Source organism: Pungitius pungitius, chromosome 9, assembly GCF_949316345.1.
Source record: "Pungitius pungitius chromosome 9, fPunPun2.1, whole genome shotgun sequence".
NCBI lineage: Eukaryota > Metazoa > Chordata > Actinopteri > Perciformes > Gasterosteidae > Pungitius > Pungitius pungitius.
This window is the reverse complement of record NC_084908.1, coordinates 4,259,297-4,281,498: the sequence shown is the minus strand read 5'-3', so window position 1 is coordinate 4,281,498 and position 22,202 is coordinate 4,259,297. Positions and strand designations below refer to the sequence as shown.

At 47.7% G+C, this 22,202-nt stretch overlaps 1 protein-coding gene across 24 annotated transcripts in view; it reads left to right on the top strand.

Annotated features, from left to right (window-relative positions):
• ptprdb (protein tyrosine phosphatase receptor type Db) overlaps positions 1–22,202 on the top strand; it is a 116,188-nt gene that overhangs the window by 50,666 nt on the left and 43,320 nt on the right. For all 24 annotated transcript variants that reach the window (XM_037471446.2, XM_037471459.2, XM_037471458.2 and 21 more), the window contains one exon: positions 12,085–12,234. In XM_037471446.2, the coding sequence (XP_037327343.1) occupies positions 12,150–12,234 (85 nt within the window). In that variant the 5' untranslated portion in view covers positions 12,085–12,149. The remainder of the gene's footprint in view (positions 1–12,084; positions 12,235–22,202) is intronic.

Genomic DNA, 22,202 nt, shown 5'->3' with positions numbered 1-22,202 from the left:
TCATGCTTTTTTGATGGGATTTGTTGTGATTACCCATAAAGAGATGGAGAGAGTTTCCTGGGTACACCTCCTGTTATCTGTGCCGCCCCCCCTGCACTCCCCCTACCGCTTTTTCCCACACTTCCAAACCACAGACGAGCTCCGGAAAAACAAACAAAAGGGAAGCTGGCATCGGACTATAAATAATGCAGGAGCGCAGATTGGGGTCAAATGCTTTGAATTCCACAACACACACACACACACGCGCGTGTATGAAAGGGGAAGCTACAGTGTGCACACAAACACACACGTTTTTTACCCCGCTTCCCTTTCAAGTAATATTCATTTCCTAGTGAGCAGTTGGTGTGATAATTAACATGCTGCATAGAGCACACTCATCTACTGTACACGCACACACACACACACACACACATACTCTGGGGATGCTTACAAGCCTCCCCTCGATGACAAAGAGTGACAATCGAGTCTGTATGGAACACATTTTGGTCTTGCATTTGCCCCCCCCCCCTTCCTCCATACACACACACACCTCTCGCTTTTCTCTTCATAACTCCGACAAGGGCGTTATCAGTCGTCCTCTCTCTCCCTCCCCAGCTCCTATCCATCAGCACTCCGCCATAACCTGCCGCTGCCCCGTGATGGATTACTTCCCATGCGCTGATGTATTGGCCTATCAGACTTTGAGGAAGTGACAGATTAGATCATTATATCCCTTTATGATCATGAGTCTTGTATTTTATATATATATATATATATATAAACTCACCGGCCACTTTATTAGGTACACCTGTCCAACTGCTCGTTAACACTTAATTTCTAAGCAGCCAATCACATGGCGGCAACTCAGTGCATTTAGGCATGTAGACATTGTCAAGACAATCTCCTGCAGTTCAAACCGAGCATCAGTATGGGGAAGAAAGGTGATTTGAGTGACTTTGAACGTGGCATGATTGTTGGTGCCAGAAGGGCTGGTCTGAGTATTTCAGAAACTGCTAATCTACTGGGATTTTCACGCACAACCATCTCTAGGGTTTACAGAGAATGGTCCGAAAAAGAAAAAACATCCAGTGAGCGGCAGTTCTGTGGGCGGAAATGCCTTGTTGATGCCAGAGGTCAGAGGAGAATGGCCAGACTGGTTCGAGCTGATAGAAGGGCAACAGTGACTCAAATAACCACCCGTTACAACCAAGGTGGGCATAAGAGCATCTCTGAACGCACAGTACGTCGAACTTTGAGGCAGATGGGCTACAGCAGCAGAAGACCACACCGGGTGCCACTCCTTTCAGCTAAGAACAGGAAACTGAGGCTACAATTTGCACAAGCTCATCGAAATTGGACAATAGAAGATTGGGAAAACGTTGCCTGGTCTGATGAGTCTCGATTTCTGCTGCGACATTCGGATGGTAGGGTCACAATTTGGCGTCTACAACATGAAAGCATGGATCCATCCTGCCTTGTATCAACGGTTCAGGCTGGTGGTGGTGGTGTCATGGTGTGGGGAATATTTTCTTGGCACTCTTTGGGCCCCTTGGTACCAATTGAGCATCGTTGCAACGCCACAGCCTACCTGAGTATTGTTGCTGACCATGTCCATCCCTTTATGACCACAATGTACCCAACTTCTGATGGCTACTTTCAGCAGGATAATGCGCCATGTCATAAAGCTGGAATCATCTCAGACTGGTTTCTTGAACATGACAATGAGTTCGCTGTACTCAAATGGCCTCCACAATCACCAGATCTCAATCCAATAGAGCATCTTTGGGATGTGGTGGAACGGAAGATTCGCATCATGGATGTGCAGCCGACAAATCTGCGGCAACTGTGTGATGCCATCATGTCAATATGGACCAAACTCCCTGAGGAATGCTTCCAGCACCTTGTTGAATCTATGCCACGAAGAATTGAGGCAGTTCTGAAGGCAAAAGGGGGTCCAACCCGTTACTAGCATGGGGTACCTAATAAAGTGGCCGGTGAGTGTATATATATATATATATTGTTCATCCGAGGTGAGTTGTTTTATGCAAGAGGCATTTTTCTTTGTTGCGGAGGATTATGAGAAGGAGGCGGGGGGACAGGGAGGTACTCCTGAAACCAAAAACTTTCTTTTAAAGGATATATTTTGGTATAAAATACACGTGGTGGTCTCCATGCAGATGCCCTTTTTGTGTAGATTTTGTAGGCAGATTTTCTGCAGATGCCGGTGAAGCTCAATCCGTTTTATTGTCAACGACTGACTCTGAAATGTGAGATTCTTAATGAGAATGGATTCGGCGTTGCCATGACGTCGCACCGTCCACACCAATGTGGCCCCCGGGATGTCACCTACACCGTCGCGGTGCTTTCGTTTAGCTGAATTATTATTTTCTTTGCCACTCAACTTCCAAAGAGCACGCTGGTGTTGCCCTTTAGCCCGTCATTGCTTAAGATCTCTTCTTCCCCGTTGCCCACGCCACACAGAACGGAGTGATATTGGTGTTACCAGCAGCCGCTCCGTCGCATGCTTTGCTAATCCGGCCAAAGAGGACCCGATGTGATGGTCTCAATAGAGTAGTGCCGGTCGACAAATCGCCCCCTCATGCTGTAGATTTCCAATAATCTGGTGCGTGAAATAGATTGCATCGATATAATGGTTTGATATGCTGCTGTGTAAGCGGCTTTGCGTCTGTGACCTTGCGGTGGGTTTCGCTCTCCCTCGTCTCTAACCCTGGAAACAGCAATAAAAAAAGGTGCCGCTGCCCAAAGCCGGTTCAAAGTCTCTGCTTATTATTGGATGTCCCTGCAAATCGCGCGCCCTTCTCTGTCTTCACTGTTCCACGGGGCGAAACAGTTCTATTGTTAGTGGTTGGTGTTAGTTTGTAAAGCAGAGAGCGCTACCAGCGCTTCTGCCTGACCCCGTGACCCCTAGGTCCACTCCGATGACCCTGCGTCATGATGGAGGACGTCGTTAGCAGAGCGGTGACACGCGGAAACGAGGACACGCCTTGACAGACAGCCTCTCCGCGTCCATCTTTCTCTAGCGTGTCTGTGCTTGTCAGTGTGTGTGTGCCTGTGTGTGTGTGTGTGTGTGTGTGTGTGTGTGTGTGTGTTGGTGTTCCCATATATCAAACATGAGGGGACTATGCAACATTTATATCAATCTCCATCAACTCGGAAGAAATGTGTAAGAACATGAGTCTTTGCTCTATGTTGGTGTCCCATGTTAGTTTGTGTGTGTGTGTGTGTGGGGGGGGGGGGGGGGACCCTTCTCCTTATCAGTATTTCCCTCCATGGCCCCCAGTCTCCTCGACTGCAAGACAAGCTTGGCGTTGCTGTAGCTATTATTATAACGTATACATCTCCAACTGAAATCCCATCAAGAACAAAACGACATCGCAGGGATGCTGCAATTTAAATTGTGTTGGATGCTTCTCAGATCAGTCAAAATCCAAAAAGATGAAGGACTTTTCCAAGTAATACATCAGTCTTTTTCACAGACTTTTGATATTTAGAGTAAATCTGTTCATAACAAAACTTTCATTATGAGTAAATTTAAATAAAAAAAAAAAGCATTATCCAAAAGTGTTTGAAATGATATTAAATGAAAGGATGTTATTATTACATCCTACCACAGCCATAACCTCACAATGTTTGTAGCATAGCTTTTGAGGAGATGGGTACCATTATCCATCTGCCGGGACCTATAAAGCTTATTCATTTATTAAACATATTCTATTTTTACGACATTACTACTCTTTTGAAATCTCTGTGAACGAAGGTCTTACCCGAGGCTATGCTTCATATTTTTTTTGGACTTTTAGTAGTTACCAGGCGATCAACCTCCAGGAGGTTGTCAAACCAGACAAACTACAGTATATATAGATCCCTTAATCGGCGAGCTTTAAAGGTGTCGATACAGGCGGATTGGGTTTTGGTTAAAAGTCAACTCTCCCTTTCAGGTTCCAGTTTCACTGCTAAGCAAAGACAAGCGGGCAGTTTGCTATTGATCTCTCTCTCTCTGTATGACAAATGCTTTATTCTCTCAGCACAATTTGCAGTAACGTACAACACCGACGGGTCCGCGTAGGTCTCAGGTCATGGTTTTGAAGTCCAATGAGCAACGAGATTCCGATCTGTTTAAAGCCACAGCAGTTTCCCTCATGGAAACTAAAAGGCAACCCTCTTATTATACAACGCGCCGGGACCAGACGGAGCACTCTGGCAGGCGCTACCAGAGCTTTTTAAGTGGGCTGTTTGGGAGATCATGGCAGTCTCTCCATCTTTCTCTCTTCTTTATACACTCAAATATCCTCAAAAAACACACACACACACACTGTAGGTACCAACTTCCCTCCTTGGTGACATCATTGGGTTGAGCTGCCCCCCAGTAGCAGCAGCAGCAGCAGCAGCAGCTGCACGATGGGCGGACACGCCGGCTGTGGTGCTCGGATGTCCGATTTGATTCACCCTGACAACCGAGGACCACTTGGGAGCCCGGTAACCACGGCAACTTCCATCACAACTTTTTCCGGGCGGTCGGTCGGTCGGCGGAGGCGGGTCGGGGGCCGGCGTCCCTCGCATCAATTTTTAATGGCCAGTGTACTTAGTTGTTTCTTCCTGGGCCCGTCTCCCTGCGGTCCCGTCTCCAAGGGAGGGAGGAGGAAGGAAAAAGCCCCCATTACATATTTATTGTCCCCAGTCTTAATTACTGAGCCAGAGGGGATGTGGGTTTTGCTCTCTCTTTCTCTCCTGTGTCTCTTTTTAAACTTGAAGGGATGAGACCTTCTCTTTTATTTCCACGTCGTTTCTCTCCGTGCGTCCCAAGTAAAAATTCATGTTCCGCATCGAGAAATGGAGGAGCTTTTTAACCCCGCAAGTCACACAGCCAACGGTCACATGTTCCCACGGGGAACCGGCACGTGCGACACCTACGTTAACGAAGCGCCTCCCCGTCAGGTAGAGGCCAATTATTGTGGCATACACCCCCCCCCCCCCGCTATAAATTGCACCATATGTGGGATGTGATCTAGTTTCAGGCAAATAATTCCCTTCCTAATTGTATCTGTTATGGTTCATGGTCGTTTCAGTCATTCCCCCCCCCAAAAAAATCCAGAAAATCCATGTATAGTGTTCACGTCTGTCCGATTTCCCTGCATGTTATTTTGAGTCGCTCTCATGTGCCCCCACCCCGCCGCTGGCCAGGATCAATGGGAAGGGAAGCGGCCGCGTAACCCCATCCTTCTCTCTCCGCCGTTTGTAACATGACATCGGAGAAGATTGATCAAGAAATGTATTTCAGGACTGAATTGTCTCGTTGCTTCCCCTTCGACCTTCAAGGGGCCGTCGCTGTTACTCTTTCTGCTTTAGTTGACTCGTCACATTCACTCTGCCTCCGTTTTTTTCTCCCTTTTTTTTGACTTTTTTTGCACTCACTAATTGATTTGATCCTCCTAGGGTCCTCTCTTTCTCTCCTCTCCGCTCGCGCCTCGAAGAGGTGGAGAAAAGGAGAGCCGACGGCCTCGGCTGTAATTTGCCCACTCCACATGAAGTCACCTTGGGGGGGGTCGGCGTAGGGGGGGGGGGGGGGGGGGGGGGGTGAAGCTGCGCTCCTTTGATTTCACGCCGAGCTCCGCTTTGTCAGCCGCGTGTCAGCGGTCGCGTTACCGCTCGCTGGAGAGGAAAGTGTGCTTTTCTTTTCTTTCATAATGGCAAGGCCGTTTCTGTGGAATTTGGTGAATGCACAAAGTGGGCTCCATGATCTGCTGCACGGTTCGAGTCGTCGGGGGCCGTGGGATGTGCATGTGTGTCGGCTTCCTGCTTAAGAGCTCGGGTAAATGCCCTCTTGATCCGGGCACAGAGCGGAAGATAAAGGCCCCCCCCCCACCCCCCCCCCCCACACACACACACATATACACAAATATTCTAGATGGTATATAATAGAAGAGGATGCAAGTTATAACTGGAGAAGTTATTGAAGATTCAGCCCGCTACTGGTCCGGAACAAATCCATATTTGATTCCACGGGAAAGCCGCCCATAGGCCTGTAAATTATTACTGCTGCATTCCACCTGCTTGTGGAGGTCACCCAGCCAGCATGATCAGTAGATGGTGTGTGTCTGTGTGTGCACCTGCGTCACATGTTTGTCCCGATGTGTGTGTCCAGCCTTGGCAGCGGTGGAGCATGTCACGGGGCCACGGCAGCCACACCGCAACCAAGACGCAAGCTCATCCATCCATAGATCATCCCTTCTCTTCATTCAGCCATGTGCTAAAACACATTTCAGGGATGACTGACCCCCCACCCCCCCTAACCCCTTTAGTACTGTACGCCGCTGGAGGCCGAGTATTTTGCTGAAATGTTACCCCCTTCATGAAGTATTGTTACTGCAGAGAGGATACTGTGGTCCTGCCTCGAGGCGCTAGCTTCTAGCAGCTCGATCTCTCGAAACACTGGAATGCACCCGAGACACAAAAACATCAATACCTTAGCACCGGGTAAGGGAAAATTCCCTCGCAATGCACCAGGGCTGGAATTAACGATTTTTCATTAGCGAGTCATCTGCCGATTATTTCCCCCATTAATCAACCTCTTGATTGTTGTACCGATGGTAGGAAGAGAATGTGCTACACGCAAAGGTGATATCTTCAAATGTTTCAGGATGTTTCGTCTGATCAACGGTCCAGCAATTTGTCTCACTTACAAAAAAAGCTGGCCACAGTAGTTTTTTTTTTTTTGATGAACACGCGCTTGCGCTGCCGATCCGGTGTGACTGCTGTCCGAGCATTTCTTTAATGCGCTGCTGCCCTCTCGTCCCCTTAAGATACATCAGAGGACACATTCCTCCACTCTGTCTTCTCCCACCCCTCCCTCTCTTTAACCTGCTCGCCCCCTAAGCCGCTGCCAGTATATCTGGTCCTCCTCTCCCCTCCCTCTCTCCCTCCCCCAGTCCTGCTCCGCTATCTCTACGACCCTCTCGCTAATGCGCCGCTCAATTAGCCTCCGATGAGGGTTTGCACTAAAGGGGGGGGGGTAAATAGGTAATTACATGTTGTCACCCCCCCCCCCCACCCCCCCTCCTCCTCAGCTTCCTGCTAATCCACTCAACTTCGCGCCTGTCCGTCCCTCCGTCCCCCCCCCCCCTCTCAAGATCATGGATGGCTGCCACCGACCGTCCAATAGAAGCCCAGCGTGGGTGTGTTAGTCACAGCTGGCTTAACCCTTCGATTGGCCGCATTCAGCACTCGGCTGAGTGCTCGGTTTTCACTTTTCCTTCAGCCTGCACTTCAGCTCTATTATCTCAGACACTTTGTCATCAAAATGGAAAAACTGGACCCCCACCCCCCGCCCCACCCCCCACTGCCAAAACACTGATGAAACCCCACCTGCTAATGGAGATGTAAAGATGGCTCCAGGTGTTTGGAACGCATCAGACAGCGACAGAGGGGATTTTGTTCTTTTTGGGGGGGGGGCATTTATCACTTTTAATGTTGCTTAAATGAATCGGGACAAAGGCGTTGTCCTCGTCGGTGGCGTAAACAATAACAGCGTGATATTTAAACGGCTATTTGACATCATGGCGCACTCTGCTGCTGTCAAGGTCTTCCCGTTATTCAGCGCTGTCTCAACAATATAGAGTGTCATCTTTCATGTCCTATGGGGCCATATAAAAAGCACATTTCCTTTTGAAAAGACCCGCTGAAAAGGTTTTATTTAAACATTAAGGAAATCAAGGGAGGGGAGGGTCAAATGAACGATGTGTTCTGGATTCAACCTAAAGGTTACCACTTCTTTATCGTAACCTCTTGAGAGTAGGGGTCACAGAAGATGCCTCTTCTATTGGGTGTAAAAGAGGAGAGAAAAACTGTTTGTTGGGGGAAAGTGAGAGGAAGAAGGGAGGGGGTCAGGCTGAAGGAAGGACTAAATGATGAAGGTGGAGTGGAGGGAGTGTTAAGAGAACTGACGAGTTGAGCACAGGCAGACAGCCCAAATCCTCATCTCAATCAATCACATTTCCCCTTCCTCTGCTCTCAGTTTGTCTCATTGATTTCTTGTTTCTGCCAGTGTCCTGAAAGCCCGACTCAAATGACTACTCCCAGTTTGTGGGGCTCCATCTCCCAGGGAAAACTACCCTTTGGTCATTTGTTCTCACAGCCATAAAGGGGACGTTGAGAGACCAACGGGCTCTTCGGAAAATGATCGAACAGCCCTTTCTCCTTCCGTGTCTTTCATATACATTTCCTCTTCTTCTTCTTCTTCAAGCTGAAAGTAAGGACGAGGAGGAGGAAGTCTTTGCACAAGGCCACAGTTCATATAAGTCGGGTATGCAACATGGTTTGGCTTTCAATAGATGATTTCCCTGTTCGTGTCAGCGTCCCAGGAGAGGGCGGGCCGGTGTCACCTCGCTATGGTAAACTGTGGGCGGGCCTGGCTATTGACCGATGAATGACGTCTTTGTCGCGCTCATTTTCTGTCACCAGCACGCCATCAAAGCATGGTGGAGGTAGCTAAGGAGCTAGTTCAGGCATGCTTCAATGCCACACGGGCAACAGAAAACCACTCACCGAGCAGCCACCCATCTCTCTTCACGACCTTCGTGGACGCACAATGTCTCCACAGCTACAAGTCCCTATGACACACACACCCGGGTCGACGTGGAAGAGACCTCAGCTCGTCATGTGAAAACAAATCAAAACACAAAGCCGATATTTAATTACTGAAAGGAACGCTGTTATATATCAGATATCACAAATGCATTTGTTGAAAACATAAACAACATATTAATGAGTGTGCCTCTCTCCACCTACACAACACAGGGACCCACTTTCACTTTCACACACACACACACGAGGCACACATACAGTGGTCGTTCCCGGGTGCTAAAAGCAGGCGAGTCACGTTGAACAAACACTCTCCCTTCAAGTCGTCGGCAGCTTTGTTTTTGTTTTTCACTTTGCAGCCATTTTTCGTTTTTTATCTCGTTTCCAATCTGCTCGTTATCTCTTTTCTGTGCGTCTTTCTCACATAGACGAATCAAAGCGCTGCGAGCCGAGGAAAGCCCCCCCCCCCCCCACCCTGACCTGGTTGCGTCTCGATCCCCCATCCTGAATCCCCCCCCCCCCCCCCATTAGCGGACGCGCTGGGCGGCACCTTGCACGTCCACTTCCTGCACCAGGGAGTGAGCGTGTGGACGTTTGTCCGCGCGACCACTCGCCTTATCTTGTTTGTTTCTTCCGTGCGGCCCTGTGATGCAACATACACAAATCGTGTCTCTATTGACATTTCTATCAGTCTGCCCCTGTTTCAACGGGCCGAGTAGAATAAGTTAATTACTGTGTCTAATTGCGTTTTGGTGGCCCAGCTTTTGGGAATATTGAATCAAATTAGAAGAACCAGTGTTCTTTTTTCTTTTTTTTTGCCTGCAGCTGTATGCTTTTTAGGATCTGTCTTTTGTCTTTTGTCTCTATCTTTCTCGACGTCCCTTCCAGCTGTACTACGCCTTCGCTTTGTAGTCTGCTCTCTTCCCCCTCTCTCATCTTCCACCCACGCTTTCTTTATTATTCCCTCTTTTATTTATTTTTTTACCCTCTTTTGCTTCCCCAATTTTTCGACTCCATCTCGCAATAATTTGTTCGTCTCATGGGTTCTGTTGCAATATACGACGTACGAACCACCAGACAAACTATAAATATAACAATAAAATAACCCTCTCAATGTGACACGTATAAAGAAAGGCTGTTAATCGAGTAAGCAGCCAGTTAATACAAAATCAACCCTAATCCAGTTATATGTTCATGTTGCACAACTTGGTACCCGCAGCTTTTCAGTGCGGGTGTAAACATCTATTCATTCAATCAGATCTCTTCTTCCTCCGCTCTCCCCGCCCCCTCCTCACGTGTCCTCCTGTCCGTCCTGTGCGGAGAAAGAAAACACAAGCCAGTCTGTCACTCTTATGAGTCAGTCTTTGTTCCGTCAGAAGCGATCCCAGAGATAAGTGTGACTGATCGCCGCAGGCCCGGCCAGACATACGGCGTATAATTGAGTGATAGGGACTAAACGTGAGTGAATGGCTCACAGCAGAGGCACAGGCTCTCTCTCTCTCTCTCTCTCTCAGGCCCTCAGTAATACCAGCAGCAACAGCCACAAGCACCATTATCATCGGGTGGCTACCTGGCCGCGTGCGTATGAGTGTGTGTCTCAGGTTATCTCTTCTTTTCTTGTCTTCTTTCCATCCCGGCGTCTTTTCCTTCTCAACTTACCAGTGTGTACTTTGTTCGTCCTGCGTCCACACACCACCTCTCTTCTTTCCCCTCCCGCCCCGCCGTTATCTCGGGCTCTTTAATTAACGTGACATGCTGTGAAGTGAGACGCTAAATAATGCAGGCCTTTCCAGTGACATTGAATCAGCCGTAGTGATTAGCGGGCCGCACGCGCCGGGCCGGATGCCCTTTCTGATGCGAGGGTTTGCAAAGAAATGGGCCTCGATTAGACAACACACACACACACACACACACACACACACACACACACACACACACACATACATGCCCCGGGTTGAGGGCAGTGCACTGCCAACGTATTGAGGTTACGGTGACGTTGTAAATACGCGCGTAGACGCACAAAGTGCTTTAATGCAACGCCTCCGTCAGGCGGCGGGTTCCCATATCTACTCCAGCAGCGGACATCACAGTGCAGAGGGCTTAATTTGTGCAGGCAGGGGAGGGAGGTTCTCCCAAAGCAATTGTTTCAGACCAAACCAAGTGGAAAATCCCGCGTGGGTTTTAGTTGTTTGCTGCCTTGGCTGCAGGGACGCTAAGAGCCCTTCTACTCCCCCCCCCTCTCGTCTGTTTTTAATCAGATAGCTTGTTCAGGAGCGGTGGGGGGGGGGGGATTAAGACTGCTGCTGCTGCCACTGCTGATGACTCTGTCCGTTTTGGGAGGGGTGGGGGGTAAATCTGCCAACACATGCACAGGAAACACACTGCAGACACACACGCACGCACTTTTGCACTGTCGATGCAGTTCAGCACGGAGAGGTCTCTCTCCCACTCTCTCTCTCTCTCTCTCTCTCTTTGTAGCGCGCTCTCCCGCTCGCTCTCGGCGTCTCTCTGTGGACGATGGCGTTTTTTTTCTGGACGGCGGCAGCGATCCGCCACGTCTCATCGCGCCGTGTGGTTTGAGCCGTGAGATTTCTGACACAGACTCTGTCTTCCAGCGCCAGACACTCGCACCGAGGCACTGCAGATGGCGGAGAGGGTTGTTGTTGGGGGGGGGGTCGTACTGATGGAAAGATGCTTGAGGTGAAAGCAAAGTAATACGTGACAAAATGAGTGAACTGGAAGCAAAAGGGGAATCAAAGAGAGAGGCAACTCGGATTAAAGGAGGCGATGCTGTGGAAACTGAACCGAGGTGAAGGTAGCAAGAAGTCAAAGACGGGAGGGAAAGGAGGGAAGGAACAGTGGGAGACGTGGAGTGACCCAAAGTAAAGGAGGCAAGGTGAGTATGAAAGGATAGAGACATTGAGCTGCGTGTTGACTCAACACTGCGTGCAGCTTAGCCAGCGGATCAGTCTCCTCCCACTTTAATCTCCCCATCGTCCATCAATGCGTCGCTCCGCCCCCTTCATTCGTATTTTTTTCATCAATATGAAATCAAAGCAATTTGACACGCTTTTGGGAAGAAATCTGTTGTTGGAGTCGGCTTTGTACAAAAACAAAACGCAAGAAAAACACAAATAAATCAGGCCGTTGTAAAACTGAGGTTTTAAGTGTTGGCCATGAGTTAAGATTCATCAGCTACTTTGTGAACTCACACACACACATTCGCACACATTCGCACAGACAAACACGCACACACCAAAACAAACCCCGGGCAATGAGTGAATGGTCCTAATGAAGCGAGAGGAGGAGAGGCAGCTGCATAACCCGAGTGTAAGGCCCTCCAGGGAACTCGCACAGTTCAAGACAGCGTTTGGGTGTGTGCACGTGTTGGTGTGTGTTGGCGTGTGCACGTCCAGGGATTTACTATCCCAAACGCTCTTAATATGGAGTCTAATGACTGCATTTCTTTAACCCTCCTTCTCTATCTGTCTCTCTCTCTCCATCCAGGTTGTGAGGACCTGTTTCTAGCGTCCTGTCGTGCAGTGAGGCAGTGAGCTCACGGTGGATACAGCATGCATGTGTCGACATATCCCATGATGCACTCTGCCAGTCCAGGCGTGCTCCTCCTCAGCTTCCTCTTCCTCGCCGATGCCGACTGTGAGTCCCCCTCCCCCCTCAGAGGGTTCTCACATACAACTGCCCACAGATGAACACATGCATGAGGAGAAATGGTTGTATTTATAAAGGCAGTGCAAATCAAAAAGCATGCATGCACGAGCACACGCACTGGTTGGAATGACCTGATTTCCTCCCACAAACGTCCCCGCTCTGTGTATGTGTGTGTGTTGGGTAGCATGTTTGATATGTGGCCAGCTGTTTTTGTCCATTGCAGTATTACTTGGCATAGGGAGACAGACCACATATGGCAAATCAGATCATTTTTCCACTGTTGGTGCTATTGTGTTAAAAACCATGTGTGTTTGTGTGTGTGTGTGTAGGTATGTGATCCCTGATTATAGCTGGTCCTATGCACATTAGTATTGTGGTTATGGGACGTATGCTGGTTTTAATTGAGGCTGTAGCTACTGATTATCTTTATTATTAATTAATCTGCAGACTGCTTTCTAAATCAATTCTAAGAGCCTATAAATTGACGTCCTCGGATTGCTTGTTTTGTACTGCGAAACAGTCCACAACCCCCAGATGTTCTGTTTGCTATCATAGGGCACCAAAATGAGTTGTATTATTAATTAACGTATGCCATTTGCACATAGGATTATATAAGCTCGAAAGGTGTCCTCACTAGAGAGAGAAGTGTGTCTTCAACGACCACGGCTCTAGTGTTGGATATGATAAATAAAACCTACAGTAAAGAAGGAATAAAACACACTTCATTTAAACTAAAAAAACAAACGCTGATGTGGTTAGGCAATCTGTGCAATGCAACCAACGTGAAACTCACTTCACAGTCTGCCGTGTAGCAGTAGCTTTGCGCTACAGCAGCAAGTTAACCGGTAGTTCCTATGGTGTTAGCCGTTAGCTGTTAGCAGTTAGCCAAGAGTAGTGAGTAAGCAAGGAGCCAGCAGGGGACAAATGGTGTTTTGTTTAACTTTGAGTCACCACAATGCATCACTGGCCATTTGTCACGCAGCCATAACCAGGCACACATAATGAATGCAAGAACAGATCAGGACAGACACTGAGATGCACTCACAAGACTAGTCACATGACCCTCAAATACATTCCATCCCAACAAGCGAGACCCAGTGCACTGCCCATTAAAGCAGTGGCCGGCCTTTTTCAGAATAGAGAACATATTGTCCATCATAAAAATAATGGGTCAAGTTGAGGACACAACTATACAGCAAGCAGGAAAAAGATCTGTGTGTGTGTGTGTGTGTGTGTGTGTTCAAACACGCTTAGTATGGGTGCCTACCTGTGCGGGAGAAAGTCTTTGCTTGGCTTGACTTCTCTGCCAATTTGTCAGGTTGACAAATGCGGCTTTGAATCTCGCAGCAGCTGTGATGAAAGGGTTAGATTTCGGGTTGAGACTAAGGATAAAAGATACGAGCACAGAGGGGCAGTGTGGGACGACTAAGAGAGGATAGACTGAAAGAGAATAATGGAAGAGAAAGAGGGGGAGGTCGTTCAAGCTCAACGTGCAGTGCTGTTAAAACATCTGGGAGTCATCCGTCAGAGAGCCATGCAGAGTAATGGCATTTAAATGCAGACAGTAGTGTTTGAGAAGTGCACGTTCCGACAGTGTGAATGTGATTTGGTAAACATGGTCAAAGGGAATCAGATCAAACACGCAGCATGTTTGCAGTCAAAGAAGAAGAAGAAGAAGCGGCCTATAGCTCGTAGCTTGTGGTTGTACGAGGCTGAACGTGTGTATCCTTGTCGCCCTTTAAAACACACACACACACACAGAGAGACGCACATGTACGTACACACTAACACGGGCAGGCATCTTGTCCCCGCAACGTTTTGACAGCACACACGCATACGCAGCGTGGTAAACACACACACACACACACACACACACACACTCTTGTTTTCCTTTCGGCCTCATGCCCTCTTGTCCCCTGCGTAAGTTTCCAGGGTCGGCCAGTAAAGGCCCACTCATCCATCAAAACGGTGAGGCTCCCGGACTTCCTCCGCGGCCTGCCGGGTCAACGGCGCGGACACACACACACACTGAGATAGAGAGGAGGGTGGGGGGGGGGGGGGGGGGGGGGGGTTGCCATTTGTTTCTCCTCTCATTTGCTGTGACTTTCCCCCATTGCTCTTTTCCCCTGCTCGCATCGCTCGCCTCTTCTCCGCACATCCATGTAATTTGGGGAGAGAGGAGGGACAGAAGGCTCGAGGGGGCAGGGAGATGGGGGGACGGGGGGGGGGGGCGAAGGGTAGAAAAAGGGCTGTTCTCTTTTCATCTCATTGTGCGGGACGCACGATGCCTCTTTTAATATTAACAGCGGGGACCAGAGAAAACGGAGGCCGCTGGACATCTTCGCCGTGGGTCTCCATGTTTTGAAATGTTGCCACACTTGCCAATTGAAAAGCGCATTTTAAGCATAATAGATGCCAAATTTTCCACCCCCCCCCTCCTGCAAGCAGTGCACTGAGCATGTGCATCTGTGAACAAACTTTTTTTCTGTCTTTTTTCCAGTTCACTCCACCTCTATCCACCTCTCTCTCTCCCTCTCTCGCTCTCTGCCTCTCTCTCTCGGCCACCATTTATGCTTCTCGGTGGGTTTGTGTGCGCGTGCGTGCATATGACATCTATCTGGTGGATTAAGAGCACTGCCCTGATCCCGGCGCTAAACTGGGCTACCGCTCCATGTGCGCAGTGAGAAGCCCCGTACCAGAGGCTGCATATCACATCGTGTCACCCGGGGCGACGGGAAGCGATGAAACAAACGAGGCTTCTCTCCGCTCACCCTCGTTTGCCCCCAACGCCAACAAGCTGCCATCCTTCCCCTCGCAGCGCGGAAGGAACAATGAATATTCCAGCCGACGTACGACTCCTCGTGTTTTAGCTACAATTACAGCCTTGTAGTAGTATGTTCGATTTAACATCCGCGTCCATCCCTTCATCATCTCATGCTTTTAGACATTGGTGTGAATTTTGGCCTATGAGTTTGTGAGACAACATGTTTTGTGACCTGTCACGATGACCTTTTTGCACCAATATACTTGAGTTCATTCTCAAGTGCAGTCGGGCCGAATTTGAGGAATTTTGCCTCCAATCCAATGAGTGGGACAGGCATGAGGTCACAGTGATCTTGATCTTTGAACTCCAAAAGTTAAATCAAGTTCATCCCAAGACACCAGGACTAGTAATTTCTTGCAAATCCAAGTCAAGTCTCACATCTTTTAAGACTTAATGTGACTACGACATTTTTGAGCTTCATTCCTTTATCCTTTAGATTGGCATAGATGACAGTCTAACCGTTGATGCAATACTTTCAAAACTATGAATAGGCATTTTTGCATTTTGTTTGTAATAGTTTGAAATCCGTGGGAAACCACTGAAGAAAGCCATTGAGGGGCTAAATCTGGATTTCTTTTCAATAAAAGATCATTAGACACATCTAACGAACTTGTGCGGTTCAATAACAAAATGCAGATCGGTTGCACAGTGGTTGTTGGATGACAAACGGTCCTGTAGAGCTCGCTGTCGGGGAGAGTGAGAAAAGCCAGCTGGTACCGCTGTATCGACAGCGTCTGATGTAATGATGGGGTTGTATTCACCACTGCCATCTATCAGTCCCGAGCCCCAAGTCACCATGAAGGGAAACCCAAACCTTAGGTCACAGACTAGGGTCCCCTTATGAAGGCAAATCAATGTCAAAACCCGAGAGCGCAAATCAGCTCCGTGCCGCACGCACACTAATCCAACATTTGCCAGCAAAAGTCTGTCTCGAGCGAGCTGTTTGCTATACCCAGTCACCATGGAATCACAACATCTAATTGGTTACAAACGGTCAGTACCGGGGGTGCGTGGCCAAGGAGGGAGGACTCAGATGCGGAGTGTTCCAAAAATTAAAGCACTTTAATAGTAAAAAAAAAAAAAAAAGTCACTCCAAACGAAAAAGGGAGAAGGAAGGGAAAAGATCTTACAAGAGACGAGAGACTCACAAGGCTTAAATACACAGGGGAGGTGCAGGTGATTGGACACAGCTGGAAACAATCAGGCACGGCAGACAATCACAGGGGAAGACAGGACAAGGCAGGAAGTGAAGTTATCCAGGAACACAAGAGACATGAAAGTACAAAATAAAACAAGACAAGGACCCAAACCGTGACACAAACCTGGCCTTTGGATTGGCTGGATTTCCTCTCTGTTGAGATCTCAAAGGTTGGGTCAATCCCCCACAATGACAGCGGTGCTACTAAGGGTTACCAATGGGAGCCGCCTGAGCGAGCCGCTGATCGCAAAGTGACAAGAAAACTGTCTTTACTGTTCGCTGTAGTTCTTGCAGCTTTCCCCCAGGTTCTAAGGTCAAAGGTCGCTATTGTAATCTGTCCTTGCTTTTTGTGAATTCCATTGAGTTTAGTCTCTAAAATTGTTTCCAGTTTAGCTCAGGTTTTTCACATTTTATTAATTATTAGTTGATTTGAATTCCCCCACCCGATCAATGATATGTTTTAATTCCACCTCTTGTATATATGAGCTCAAATGAATATGAAATGCTCTCTGCAACAAGCCCTTCACAGACACAGAAAAGTCTCATTTTCTAAATTGAATTCATTTGACTTACTTTAGAAGAATGCTTACAAGCTGTACTGCCATACAGGATACAACACCTGGTGTAATGTGCTGTACAGATTGGAACTGCCCCTGATTCTGGATGTATAAACCAGTCCCCTTACGACTGAAAATCCCTCCCTCTTTGGTGGGGACACAACATAAGAAATTGCATGTGCATCAAAGATTTATGAGGTTGATAAGGATTTGTGTTTGGTGCCACATGCATGTGTATGTCCCCTGCGATTTTGCTTGTACTTGTCTGTTTTGTATGTATATGTATGCAAGCATGTGTAGTGCTTTGGATTAGAGGAGAGATTAGATTGTGATAAGTATCTAGTTTCGGAGTTGAGGGATAAGGCGTGTGATGAAAATGCAAGGTCACAAAAAAGTTTTTTCCCCTCGGTGCGAGGCGGTGGGGGGTAGAGATCATTAAAGATGGTGAGACAGAATAAGTTATGTTATTTTCTCCAACGGATTGAGCTTCTCTTCGATGATTGATTGTCTGGCTCACTGCGCGTTAAAGAAAAAAAATCCAAGCTCTTGGTTGACATCAATTGTCCAACCAGAGTACAAAATGTCAACATCTGCTCACAGCAGATTAGACCCCGAAGGAGGCTCCGGGGGTTTCTCGTGTGGACTGCGAGGGGGGGGGATCACACATGAGTGTCGAGCTTGGAGAGATCCTATCTTTTCTATCATTTAATTCGTAATTGTTACAGTTGTTTACATGCATGCAGATACCTTGCAATGCGCAGGTCGTTTAGACTACTTTACTTTAACCTTTCACATCAACACACTATTGCTCTCTAATGCAGAGAATTGCAGGTTGATGCCATTCAATTATCCGTCCCTTTGCCTAGCTTAGCATAAAGACCGGAAGACAAATAACACGTTTCTTCTTTTCGGCTTTTGAGATTGAAACCAATGAGACAACGTTGAGGCTCTAGAGATGCACGTCGAGACCCAAAGACAACATTTGCACGTTGATGGTGCCAGGCTTTTATGTGATGGATGGATTTGATTTGAAGGGTCAGGCCAGCAAACGTCATGAATGTTCATGTCGAATAGATGATAGTGAATTTAGGAAGTTTTATAGTAAACTGGTCTTTTCTTACCCTTGAGACACTGGGAGGGTTAACGTGTTTTGACAGTTGTTTATTAAGAAATAAGAGAGAGAAATAGTTTCTGACACTGAGGAAAGTCAACAGGGATGTTTTGTCAGGCATACCACAAATGAGAAATAAATTATCCCTTTGATTTCCTTATTTTCAATTTTTGATTTCATTCATTGTCAAAATGATTCACGATATATTATTTGGAATTATTTATAGCATTTGTATGCAAATTCATTTGCAATGTGACGACAAACCTTAAAAATGAAAAAGGCAAATTGAAATGCTTGATGACGCTCCTCCGTCGTCTGAAGTGCAAATATCTCCCCGAAAGAAGGTGACAGAAATAGGTCACATCATAAACATTTTCAAGTCACATTAAAAGACAGATCACAGCAACTGTTTATTGCCTCTGATGGAGTGGCGGAGAGGCCTGCTGTTAATATTCTGGGTAAAGTGCACAAAATAATCCAAACCTTCAAATGAATCTCACGCTAAGTTTGAGCACAGTGACCCTTTGGACTCCCTCAGCAGGTCCTCCTCTTGCAGCCATGAAGGTCCGTGTGGGAGGGAGCCAGATCAGAGAGACCAGGTGGCTTTGAAAGAAGGGGAGAAGAGCTCTGCCGTCCAAGCTCAACAGCGCGCAGCAGTGTGTGTGTGGGGGGGGGTTATTAGCAAATAGCATAGCTGTGCACCCATCCGTGGCTAACGAGGTCTGACCAAGCGTTAGCTTAGCGTTAGCTTAGTAGGTGCAGCCGTCTGTGAAGAGGCCTCGGTAGCCTCGGCCTAGCTCTGACTTGGCAGTGCGGCGGAGTGTGAGTGATGCACTGTGACCGGCGCTGAGAAACCCCTCTGTTGGTCTTCATGGGAGGCCGGCCCTGACCCAGTAACGTCGTGTACCCAGTGGGTAGCCCATGTGTTTCTAATGATCTGTGTATAACAGAAGACCCCATTTGATTAATTCCTCACCTTGTGTTTCTAACCAATTAACCCTGATTAACTCTGCACTAGCCAGAGCCTGGGGGCAGCCACGGTGGGTAAGTGGCATGCTAATTGGACATGCATTCCGATCGGCAGTAAAAGCACCTTCTATTGTCTCTCTATTGTTTCTATTGCGTCATTGTGAAAGGGATAAAGAGCTCATGAGCGCGCAATTTTACATGAGATGAAAACCGTACAGACGCAGACGGACACTTAAACTTGAATCACTTCTCGTCTTTAACGGGAAGTTTGATCAAAAGTTGCGGCGCTTAATTGTGCATGATTCAATTTTTGTTACATAGAAAGGGCTCATTTCTAACAAAATGCTCTCCAATCAACGTGGGCTGCAGAGGGCCGATAGCTGTCTTTCGATGCCCATTGGCCCGAGCAGTTCCATTTCCAGGACGCATGCGGGACGCCGGTCATTTGCTCTTTTTGTGTTGATTTTTCTGTTAGCGTTTCAAGTTACGGCCCTGGCCAGATGCCCGCCCACACTCTCACACACTGGGGCCTCGATTTAGGCCTCGTTCTTCAATCTGACTGACAAGCCTGACTCAGATCTCATTTGTGGAGCGATCAGCCAAACGCCCACCACCATGCAGCTGGATGTTCTCCTGGCAAGGGCCTTGTATTGCTCATTACGTGCATAACCATCGACATGAGCACATACTTAGAGGAATGGGATCCGCAGACGCAGATGCTTGGCAAGTTGTACCAACATCCGCGTTATTCAAATGTGATCAAAACCCACTCAACAACAAGTGGACACGAGTTCTCACAAAAGCCCTTCATGCACACGGACGTGTCCACACAGATTCAAGTAGTCAGCTTTTTTTTGCATCGGATCAATCAAGTTATTCAGAGCACACAGGGTAAGAAGACTGTTGATGTTTTGGAAAAGATCTGTGAGTTGGGATCACTTAGTGCATCCCAGTTTGGATATTATTTCACTTTGTGGACCACAAGAACAGACTATTTCAAATCAAATAAACACAGTACAACATCACATTTTCTAGATCATAATAACCATCTCACCCATCTCTTTGCGTCATCAAAAAGTAAAGAAACCCCATATGGGAACTAATAAAACTATAGGCTACTCGTGAAACCGGCGACGTGCATCTTTTGAGCTCAGCTCCATCTGTTAAACCTCCAAAACATTTACTTCCCCTTCTTGAATTCACACAATCTTCCGATCTTAATACTCTATATTAGTAAATCATACTCCCTGAAGGTTTGTGCCAGCATCTGTTCTTACAAGCGCCATCCCTCTTGCGGTGTCCCTCTAGGTTAAGGCAGCATCTGTCAGCTACAGCTCGTCCCTCTAGCTTCCTACAGAGTGCCGGTGGCTTCCTTCAGTCAGGCTTTTTTTTTTTTCTTTACTCCGCCAAACCTCTCGATCCACATTGCAGATTGCAGGTTGACTTGAGGGGATTTTACCCAGAAAAAAAAATATATATATTTTGGTCCACATTCAAATTTTCATTCTGTGATATTTCATCCCAGAATCAAAGTTCATCACCCAACGTCAGCGACGACTCAAAAATGGTCCGTGGGGGGTGCGGGTAGAGCTGACTTTGTAATCCCTGCCATCTGTTGTGTATGTCGGATCCCACTGTATGGCGACCTGTATGTAGGCCACCCTCCGTCAGTCACACACACACACACACACACACACACACACACATTGAGAGGGGAAAGATTGGCACTGTCTAAATCCATCTAAATCTCTCTCCGCAAACCCCACTCGGTATTCCCCCGACACCCCCCCACTCGGGTCACACAGAGAGAAGAGGAAAGCTGTTAATAGCACCTACGAGCATGTGACTGCTCCAAAGTGTCCCCTCATGGAACGTGAGAATGTTCCCAATTCATCTCATTCACTTATTTTGCTCTTCAGTCCTTCAAATAATAACAAAACCTTCCTGCTGTCCCCTCAAAGTGCTAAAAAGATCAAAGTGCCCGTTTGAGCTATGCCCCAAATGTCAATGATCAAGCCCCCCCCGATTATCTAGGCAGAAGACAAACAGGAGAGCAGAGAAGTGGTCCAGGGAGGGAAAGGAGGGGGGGGGGGGGGGAGAAAATGGAGCAGGAGGAAGGGAAGGGAGAGGCGAGGGGAAGGAACTACAGCCCACAAAGAGAGAGAAAGGAGGGGTGAGGAACTGAGAGTTGGGGAGAAGTGTGGAGCATAGAATGGCGCACCTACAACCCCCCCCCCCTCCACCTCAGCTCCACCCTCTCCCCATTAAGTCAGTCAATGTGACAGCAAGACTTATGTAACACCCCAGAGATGGAGGGAGGAGATGGAGAAAGGCTAACAAGGAGGAGGATGAAAGCGAGAGGAAGGAGAGCAGCTGTGGGGGAGAGTGGAGGGAGGGGGGTGGGGGGGGGGGTGATTCGGTGGCAAATAATTAAGACGGTTGTAGAAAGATAAAGGGGGAAATATGAGAACGTAAGACAATTTAATGGGAGATACAAAAAGAGAGGAATCTGGTTATAGAGATGAAAAGAAGGGGGGTAGATAAAAAAAAAGCAATTGAAAGACTTTTCATTTGTTTTTTGAGGCAGAGATTAGCAGAGGATTAAGAGAGTGATTCTCCCTCTTCTCATTTTTTTGGTCTCTCTCTCTCTCTCAAAACGCGACACACGTTTCTATCAATCCGAACTGTCTTTCCTTTGTTGAGGGGTGGAGGGGTTAAATTATGCAATATGTCAAAGACAAAAAAAAATCAATATATTGAAAATATTCAATGACTCATCTTGGAAGTTAGTAGTTATCACTCGCAATTACAAGGACGAAAAGTAACCAGAAAAACGCACCAGCACGCTCACACACTGCCTTGGACACACACCCCCCCTCGGACACACACACCCCCTCGGACGCACACTGGCCTCCTGAGTCGTTGAGGGAGATTTGGGGGTGAGCCAGTGAGGTGTGGAGGTGAATGGGCAGCTCGGGGGTTTCCGACCATGTTTGCTGGTACATCTGGCTGACTTTATCTCTCTTGTCCGCATCTCTCTCACTCTCCCTCACCTCTCCCCCTCTCCATATCTCTCTCTCTCTCTCTCTCTCTCTCTCTCCCTCACCTCTCCCCCTCTCCATATATCTCTCTCTCTCTCTCTCTCTCTCTCTCTCCCTCACCTCTTCCCCTCTCCATCTGTGACTCTGTCTCTCTGGTTTCCTTTTATCTCCCTCGCTCTTCTGCTCCAGCTCTCCCCTGCTCTTACTACACACATCATTTTGTTTTCTCTCCTCCTCTGAAAAGCTTAGTTTTTTT